This window comes from Pempheris klunzingeri, chromosome 5, assembly GCF_042242105.1.
Source record: "Pempheris klunzingeri isolate RE-2024b chromosome 5, fPemKlu1.hap1, whole genome shotgun sequence".
In the NCBI taxonomy this organism is placed as follows: Eukaryota; Metazoa; Chordata; class Actinopteri; order Acropomatiformes; family Pempheridae; genus Pempheris; species Pempheris klunzingeri.
In genome coordinates, this window is record NC_092016.1 from 24,343,791 (window position 1) to 24,353,991 (window position 10,201).

Here is a 10,201-nt window from a genome sequence, read left to right on the forward strand (position 1 = left end):
GAGAGAGAGAGAGAGAGGAGAAACTATTCATACAACATCTTTCAGGTCTGGCATATATACCATGCAGGGATTCCTGGATTTGAGGTGTGTTGAACCAAACTCTGTGACTCGAGGCGTGAGGTCATTTTGGTCTTTATTTATTAAAGTTCATCAGAAACTTGTTGTTAATCGTATTATTGCCATCGTTCCTCCCTAAGTTCCCAGCCTTGTCTCTCTCACTGAACAACGGATCAGTGAGCAGCCCACCCTGCTGGAAAATTGGATTTGCTCTTTTTCAAAGGGCCCGGCGGTCCGCCTAGGCCCCGCCCCTTCGCCCTGTACGCCGTGACGTCAGCACGCAGCATGATCTCCGCCGCTCCGTCCGCCGCGGCAGAAGCTCCTCCATCCGCCTCACCGCCGCGGACTCAGCCCTGGAAGCGCCTGCCCGACACAGCACAAACAGCGGCTCAGCATCATCAGTCATGGAAGCGACGTCCTCCTCCTCCAGCCAGAGCAGGTAAGACCGGGAAAGCTGCTGGAGGCTCCGTGAGATCACCTCACCGCTGTTGTTGCGCCCGGAGCCCGCTGATGTGAAGGGTACCCAGTGGGCTGCTCTGCGTGACGCCTGCGTTATCGGTGAAGTTTGGGGGCCTGATCTTGGCTTGCAGTGGGCTGTTTGAGGCTCGTGTGCTGAAGCCAAGGTAACAGTCACTTGAACGCTTTATCCTGAGGATTAGTGGCCGATGACACCTCGCACTCTGACGTCAGCGCGTTACAGGTGGTCCGTAGGTCGTAAATATATCGCGAGCTCCAGGGTATAATCTACCGGTCTTGCATGTGTAGTTCACCGAGAGCCTCGCGTCTGATCAGCAGCGCAGACCGTCAGCCTCGCCTGTGTCTGTGTCCTGCTGGAAATGTGCCGCAGACACACCGACAGCCCGGAGCCTCCGCGCCGCGCCGCTCCGGCAGCACCTCGGACAGCTCCGGGCGCAGCTGGCCGGTCCGCCAGAGGCAGAGAGGGTCGGCTCTGTCTGCCGCGTTCACAAGGCCGATCTGCACGGTCATCAAGCACGGTTTGATACAGGGTTCGTCATTTTATCGAAGAAAAGGAAACGGTAGAAACAGAAAAACCACATATGGTTCCTCATATCCATAAATAAATACATATTTAAATGAACAAATAGGCATGAGCACCGAAAGACAGACTAAGAAAGACACAAAATAGCTTTTGGCATTTAAAATAATGATAATGATTAATAATATACTATAAAAAAGCACAACTCGTGAAGTATAACTACTATATTTCCATATTCGTATGTGTTGGTTATGACAGTTTCAGGACTGTTCCCTTTGCACACAATACATTTGAATATTATGTAACAAAGTTTCACTTTGTTCAGTCTAGTCCATCAAATGGCTGCAGGAAAAGCATGATAAACCTTTTTGGGTGATCATGGTTGTCATTTATGAAGTCAACATTTGATCCATTGTACTCAGTGACACATCATTTTTTTTTATGCCCGGCACACCCATTACACTCCCCTACTGATGTCTCCATCTTTGGGTTCTGTTGGATTTATGACTCATTGCTTTGGCAGGTTAAATGGCCTGACCTGCTGCCACCTTCTGCTGGAACCAATCCAGCGAATGTGTTCATGAATCACACACACGAACAGAACACTTGTAGCTAACGCAGACACCTGTATGTCCGCCTGAGCGTGGTCGTGTTTGAAGGCCAACTCGTGCAACCTGCTAATGACAACCATTCAACAACCGTGTCACCGTTGTCTGTGCCGTAGAATAAATGGATCGCTTGTAGGGTTCATCGCTTTGATCACACACACACACACCCACTGTAATAAAAGATTTCCCAGCTCTTTTTTTTCAGCCTTAATCATATCGGGAAAAACAAAAGGGAAATGTGGGAAGATTGAACAGCCAAGGTTAGTCTGATGCAGTTGGCAGCTCTAAAACGGGCTCAAAATCACCAGGCTCTCTCTCTCCGGCTGCAGATTGGTCTGGTTAAGGCTGCAGCCTGAGCTGTCATTGTGTTTTAATAACAAAGCTTGAGGCATAGAGGGAACATTAACAAGCTTTACAACCACATTTATAACCAGAATTACAGGCTGTTGCAGACTTTGTATAATGTAGTACCTCGAAGCATTTCCAATCAAGTCCGTATCCCTGAATAACGATTTGGCTGGTACATTTACAGTGGCGAAGTAAAAGCCCAAGTGCCTTGTAAGATGTATTATTTATTCTTATTTTTACATAACATTCCTTTCCATAGGCTCTATATAACATCAACGATGTTATGATATTGCTAAGACAATGACCGAGGCTTGGTGTGATACTCAGAGAGTTGGTTGGTCCTCATGCTGCAGGTGAACTTTCCAGTATGTGGTGGTTATGTTTATCCACACAAACATTTAAAGAACGCAGAAACCCAAACTGAAGTGAACTAACTTTTCCTGTTTTTCAGTTCCTCTTCAGAAAAGCAAGCAGCTGAAACTAGTGTAATGCAGAATAGGCATTCATTCTGGTGGTGGGGAGAGGCTGCTTGCTCTTCATTAACATACCTTCACATAGCTTTCTCAATGCAATATATTGTTTATTGTGGTTATTTCAATGCGTTTATTGCCCCGTTTTGCTCTTTAACACGCCCAAGAATATGTAATCAGTACTTTGGCGCACACATCTCCTTCACACTGTCTATCTTACTCATGCTGCTGTTGAAAGTGAAAGCACTGGTGTAAGTTTCCCTCACGTCAGCTGTGATTTAGTTTATATTCCTGTTCGCTCTCCACAAACAGCGATGACTCCCTGTCACAAACACGAGACGATGCTGATCAGTATTTATGGTGTTTATTCCTTCATGATAATGATGATGAGGATGGTTATGGCAATAATTATCATAGAGATATGCGGCTGATTTATCACTGCCAGAGCTATGGTTTAGTAATATTCACCATTAATCAATATTCTTTTCATTGCGTTCAAATACAGTTATGACAAGTATAAGGAGACAGCAGACTGGCTGCTGGCCAGCACAAAGCAGCGTCCTAAAGTGGCCATCATCTGCGGTTCAGGCTTGGGGGGTCTGGCTGACCTGCTGAGTGACAAGACTGCGTTCCCCTATAAGGATATTCCACATTTTCCCATCAGCACTGGTAAGATGTCTTTTTATAATTGTTAGGACACTGCACATACGCATGCTAGCAGCTGCTCACAGCAGCTGTATCTGTGTCGGGCAGTGCAGGGCCATGCCGGTCAGCTGGTGTTCGGGAAGCTGCAGGGCCGTGAGTGCGTCTGCATGCAGGGGAGATTCCACTTCTACGAGGGCTACAACATGGACATAGTAAGTTTCAGTATGTAAAGTATATGAAATGCTTCATCTGGGAAACATAATGAATGTCTGTGGCTAACCCATTCAGTAGATCTGCTGATATTTCACAGGATAAGTGAAAATGTTGAGCTGCTGGTGCCAAAAAAGTCCAGAGATCTTTGGATATAAACACCAAATTTCATGGCAATCCATCCAGTAGTTGTTGACATATTTCAGTCTGGACCAAATTGTTGGACCAACAGACCGACTGACACTTCCATCCATAAAGCCATGCTGCTAGCAGGGCTAAAAAACATTATAATGTGTCTGATTTCAGAATTACATTTAGTCTGCGTTGCTATTTGTTATGCTGGAATGACATTAATTCATTCATTCATTCAAATGAAGTTTGAATGATATCCGTGTGAACACCGGATGGTGCAGCGATGCAGACATATCAATTTGTCACCACTCTAAGTTGCCTTGTGAGCAGCTTTCTGTCTCAGTTTCTGTCACAAGCCAACTTGCCGCTGTACTTCCAAACCTTGCTGATGTGAATGATATCCTATACTACGGGATAACTGAACCAAAGCTGACAGTTTAAACTGTGACTTTGTCGATCACTTTGAGAAAAACATTCACAGCTTCTGTCAGCGTAGTCCTAATCTTTAAACCACGGACATGAGCAAACACTTGCGTTGTCATTCTTGTCACGGAGGGAGGCTCTTTATAAGACACAGGATTCATTTTGTGCCACGTCTCTTTATTTTAAGTTCCCACAATAACGTTGGCTCAATGATAATTGTGAATATAGTATTCACAACTAGTTCTCATATCAAACTACTTGTGAGACAGATAGATACAATATTTTGGCTTTGAAAATGTAAATGTAACTTTAAATGGCTCAACAGCTTTTGTGATTTTACGATATCAACCTGTGTAAACTTGGTGTCCGTTCTTGTGATTATGACAGACTTCATTATAGCTCACAACGTCAGCTGGCAATCGAGTGCAGAATCATGATCACAGTAAGCAAACCAGCCAGTGGGTCATAGTGCCCATGTGGGACTTTGGCCTGTGGAGACACCATATCCTGCTTTTATTTTATTACCAGCTGTGATGTGCCATCTCCACATAAAATGATCCATATGACCCCAGTGAATCATAAAATCCAGTTTAATACATACAGTAATAGAAAGCCAGATGCATTATGACTCTCTCCTATCCACTTAGGATTTTACACAGCAATATACGCTATCAAATGCCTGTAGTTGAATCACCATAAACTGAAGTAAAGCCAACTAGAGATGTATTACAAATATGCTTTTCTGCGAAAATGCGCTGGACTTTGTTCTGTTTTATGGTTCCTGTTCCTTTCTTGGCAAACTGAACAAAATTTTAAGCTGAGCAGAAGATCAGATGAGCCGAGAATGTTTTTTTTATTATTGGCGTGGCACTGGGGATAGCACCATCTCACTGCGATGCTAGCTGGCATTCACTCTTAACCTTGGTCTCTTTAAAGTCTGTTTACTTGAACATTTTTTCTCTTTCAGGTGACATGAATAATCATTAATACCTGAAAACTAGCTTCACACTGGCAAATATGTGTCGCCACACAAAGGTCTTTTGGCAAATAATTCAAGAAAGTCAACACATCATTAACAAGTGCCGATTACAGTTTAACTACTGACAGTTCTGCTATTACAGGCATAGCTTGCTATTCATGCATTTCAACCCTAACGAGGCCACAAGTCAATTTACAACACGGTCCACCGTTATAATATGCAAAACTTATGTCAAACAGGCCAATGCTGCAAATGACAGCACCGACCTTATCAAGAAAACCAAGGTACTTGAAAACATTTCTGCACAAACTAGCAAAATACTTTTGCAGGCAATTCAAGCTATGGAGAAATGTGATGCAGGAAAAGCAATTTCCAAATGTGACTGCTGTGAAACAGTCAATTACAGGCCATCAGCTGCCGGTAAACTTTAGTACAGCGCCACAACTGTTTCAGACATGCACAGTTCAACAAGGACATAAAAATCCTGGAGTCTGACATCAGTGCATGCAGAAGCTTTCCCTTTTTAACATATTTGCTTCTCTTGCAATACATTTTCTCCCCTGTTGCTCCCCATCTTGTAACTCCCATTTGTAATAATCTGGTATACATCAAAGCAATAAAGGAACGACAGCGTCCGTCTCTTACGTAGAGCATGTTTGTCGCTACAGGTGACGTACCCGGTGCGAGTCTTCTTTCTGCTGGGTGTGGAAACTTTGATTGTGACAAACGCAGCGGGGGGAATCAATGGCAGCTACAGCGTGGGCGACATCATGCTCATTAAGGATCACATCAACATGCCTGGCTTTGCAGGGCAGAGCCCGCTGTGTGGGCACAATGACGACAGGTACAGCGCAAACACCAAGGCAGGACTGTGAACTTGAACGTGCGCAATGGCAGCATCTGTGGAGTATTACTACATCCCATTCATTCATTTAATGTCTCTGCAGGTTTGGAGTGCGTTTCCCTTGCATGTCGGATGCGTATGACCGTGAGCTGAGGGCTCTGGCCAAGCAAGCGGCAGAGGAGCAGGGCTGCGACAGCTTCCTGCAGGAAGGGGTTTACTGCATGTTGGCTGGACCGACATACGAGACCATTGCAGAGAGCAGACTCCTGCGGACGTTGGGCGTTGACGCCGTGGGTTAGTCCGGCTCCCTCGTGCTCACTTAACGGGTTTCGGTTGTGGGAAAGCCTCTCTGCAGTGCATCTAGAGCAGGAGCTGTGAACGTGACATTTATGTCATGATCTGATGTCATAAATACTAGTAAATACTTATGGTTAAGTCATGTCAATGCACCTGAAACAGCCTTCTTCTCTCTGTCCAGGCATGAGCACGGTGCCAGAGGTGGTGGTGGCTCGTCACTGTGGCTTGCGGGTCTTGGGTCTGTCCCTCATCACCAACAAGGTCGTGACAGATTATGACAGCGAGGAGAAGGCGAACCACGAGGAGGTGCTGAGGACCACCAAGCACCGAACCCAGGACATCCAGAGGCTCGTCAGCCACCTCATCACCAAGATCTAGCATCGCCTGGAATCAGCTGACAAAAAAAAATCCAACCACAATTTAATTATTGCTGGTTAATCATAGATAATCATAACTAATCAGGGGCGTGCAGATGGTGAGCTGGTCATGTTGGTGTGGGTAAACTGGGGGAGTGAGTGAGGTAGGTTCCAGGCAGAGAATTATTGAGAATGTCACGTGTGATAGCTGGAAATGTTCAGAGCATTTGATGAATGTGCACAGTGAAGATATGTAGTTGGTGATTCAGTGCTCTCACAAACTAGGAAATGTTAGCCTGGATCAAGTCCTTATAGTATATATATTTATATATATTTTTGAAATGGAAAGAGTTTTAATAGAAGGCAAGAATTGGCTTTATTCATTTTGATTTGGTTGTTTTTGTTATTGACTAGAACTGTCCACATCTTTTGGAAAAGTACTATAATTAATAAGGGCTTACCAAAACTTCAGGAGTAGGCTGACTAAACATCGAGTGTGTTTCACCAACAGACCACGGCTAGTATCACTGCTGCCTGTGGTTGGTTTGGTTAAGTAAGCACCTGTAAACACACCCGGCGGTGAAGTCACGGTGCACTGACACACCCTGGAGCTCACTCCAAAAGTGTCTAAGTTGCTCCTTTATGAGATCTGAAAGCCAGCCCGAGGAGATGTTGTGAAAGTAAAATATTTGTCTTTTTTTTTTGTCATTTTGTTTTACAATGAATAATGTGGTGTGTGTGTCTAAAATGTGAGAAACACTGACTCTTGTTGTGTGGTTGAACCTAAATCCAGGGTATTACAATGGCTAGGATCATAACTTGTGTTTACAGTATATCATTCCCTTATTTAAAATGACCGTGTTCTCATATATCCCAGATCATGGATCAATAATAGTAATAGCAATACAGCGGTGGCTGTTGTACAACCCCCACGATACGTAATTCTATCCCACATTAGCGCTGCGTGGGTGGTTTGGGTCCTCCCTGTACTTCCTGTGAGGACCGTAGTGGTAGCAGCTTACAAAAACACTGGGACCTCTCTGATGGCTCAGCCTGTTTGTTTGAATGAATCAGTTTTATGGTGAGTTAATGCTACTGGCTGCTAAACTACAAGTAACGCACACATGGAACCTTTAGATATACGGTTATACCTGTCAATCCAGCCTGCTGCTCCTAGAGTTATTATCATGATGCTATATGTCTCATTTGCCTTTAACGAAAGCAATGTACTCAACTGCCACCGTCCTATGAACGCATCATCTACTATCTTAGGATGCATTCAGGAGACACTGTGCACTTTTAGTATGCCTTGACATGTTGGCGCAGAGCTTCTCCAGCAGGGAATTAAAAGTTAATCCACATAATGATAGCTGTTAATAGGAGAGAATATAACAGTCATTCTTGTTATCAAGCAGGGTCATTGGGACCAACTTTATTTTGTGATTGCTTGTCATTAACGATGTACAATAAATTATTTGATTTGATTTATCTAGAAATCAAAGTGGGTATATTTACATTGCACTGTGAGCAAATCAGAGTTTTTTATATTTGAAGTATGCATGAAATTCTACTTTAAAAAAGTAAATAAAGTTTTAACTGAATCAGTATCTGAAAAAAGCCTGAGGTGTTAGTTTTAGTGGTCTCAAATATCGGTGGATTTATATATAGATATCTAATGAATTACTATAAAAAGCACAATACAATCTGAAAGAAATATCCAAAGTCAAAGGCTGACCTCCTCAAGCAGCAGTGATGTATGAGGGTTTTTCTCATGTGGATTGCATTGGGATCCTTTTTGTTTGTACACCAAGAGGCCACAACACTGTAATATCAGGGAGGGATCTAATACCTGGACCTGCAGTTTTCAATCTTCGCCGCACTGATCTGGTCCCTCCTGCCAGGTTCCCTTAACAGCCTCATCCATTAGAGATGGAAATGCCAGAGAAATCCTTGATCAGCAGTCCACCTCTCAGACCATTTGTATCAGGCTTAACATCGAGTCTTGAGGTGGAATTTCACTCAGAATGAAGCCTGCCATCATCAAAATGTCAAATCTGGGCATTTTGTTTCTGAATTAGTCTTCTGCTCTCAGGTTTGTGAGGTCTTCCACATGTTTGTATGTACTAGACTGAGTGTTGTGTGCCCAGTTTTAATCATATGTACTGTAACTGAGTCTCAGGTTACAAACTAATTCACTTCCAAGGTAAACCCACTATTTCTCTATTGACTTGCAAATATTTATTTCCATGCAAATGTTGCTGCTGTGAAATAAAAATGTGCAGATGACATTTGGATGCTGACATTTTCTGTCATAGATGAGTGCACACGTTTGGGTGTGTGTGTGTGAGTGTGTGTGTGTGTGTGTACTGAGTGGTTACGCCCCAGGATCAATCAGAATGGATGTTTTCAAGGAGAAACGCTGTCTCTCCGTCTTCAGCATCACTCTCTCAATCCTTCACTTTAAACACACCTCGTACAGATGAAGACGTCATGAGATTGAGATGAAGTGGCTGTTCCGTGCCTCGCTCCTTTCTTTACATAATTCATCTGCATACAGCATGCAGAGGTGCGGCCCACGGTGGAGCTGAAATATTAATACAAATGAGCCAGGCAGCCCGACAACACAAACACAACACCTACGCTGGTCTGGACTGCATTTACACACAGTCACACTGATGCCTCGCAGCTCAGCCTCACAGCAAAGAGTGAGACGTCTGCAAATACAAGCATGTGGGATGCAAATTGCAGGCTCTCTGCTTTGAATGGAGGGAATGGGTAGGCAGGACACACAGATAAAGACAGACAGAGTGAGTAAAGAGAATGAGGAGGGAGAATGAAGTGTGTTTGAGTCGGCAGTCCCCGCAGGCTGGCGACAGGCCTCATCTGTAATGTAATGTTGATCTATCTATTGTCACCTTGCCAACTGAGCCCAGAGCCCACTATTGATTATTATAGGGTGAAAAGAGAAGCTAAGGAAATAGAGTGGGACAGCTCTGCTGAGTTTACACTCTTAAACACTATTACACACACAGTCTTTTCCTCTGTCACACACACACACACACACACACACACACACACACACACACACACACACACACACACACACACAAGTCGTTCTCATGCACTGTCATGTACCTGAGCTCATACAGTCTATGGGGCAGCAGCGCTCCTGTAAGTGAATGTGACTTTTACAAGCATAAAAAAAAGAGTGAGGAGATGTCTCTGCTGACTTTCACACGCTTCCTCCAAAATGAGTTGGCTGCCAGCAGCTTGTCAGCACTGTACCAGCGCACCGGGTGGATCTGGAAAATTACTGCCCCACCTCAGAGGAGACACGACAGGTCAAGTTCAACGATGCATGAATAGGCGTGATGATGCCAACTTGGTTTTTAGGGATCCTCTTAATTATTTCCCCACAGCTTCAACTGGGGTAACCTTGATTTATAACCCATAAGACCCAGCATAAGCTGTGCAGATACCATAGCTGCGATATGATGACAAAACAGGACACCTCCACTTATTCACTCACTTATTATTTGCACAACATCAGGTTTCAACAGCATCCACCTCGATGACCTCTAAAAGGAATGGCTCAACATTTTGGGAAATACGCATATTCACTTTCTCTCCAAGAGTGAGAACACAACACTCTGACGTCTCTTAGGAAAGTATGGAGTTGTAGCCCAAAGCCACTTAGCTTAGCTTTGCAAAAAAGGCTGGGGGCACACGGAAACAGCTACCAACAACTCTAATATTTACTGTTACACTTTATGTCCAGGTTTGGTACCACCATGCCCGTGCAAATAACACAAGCTTCACGTGTGCTCATTGAATG

General features: G+C 44.1%; 1 protein-coding gene across 1 annotated transcript; it reads left to right on the forward strand.

Annotated features, from left to right (window-relative positions):
* Positions 1–361: 361 nt before the first annotated feature.
* On the forward strand, positions 362–8,652 carry pnp6 (purine nucleoside phosphorylase 6). Its single transcript, XM_070831278.1, has 6 exons — positions 362–496; positions 2,986–3,149; positions 3,234–3,337; positions 5,538–5,713; positions 5,817–6,007; positions 6,192–8,652. The coding sequence occupies exons 1-6, from the start codon at positions 462–464 to the stop codon at positions 6,386–6,388; spliced, it is 867 nt and encodes a 288-aa protein (XP_070687379.1). The 5' UTR covers positions 362–461; the 3' UTR covers positions 6,389–8,652.
* The last annotated feature ends 1,549 nt before the right edge of the window (positions 8,653–10,201 follow it).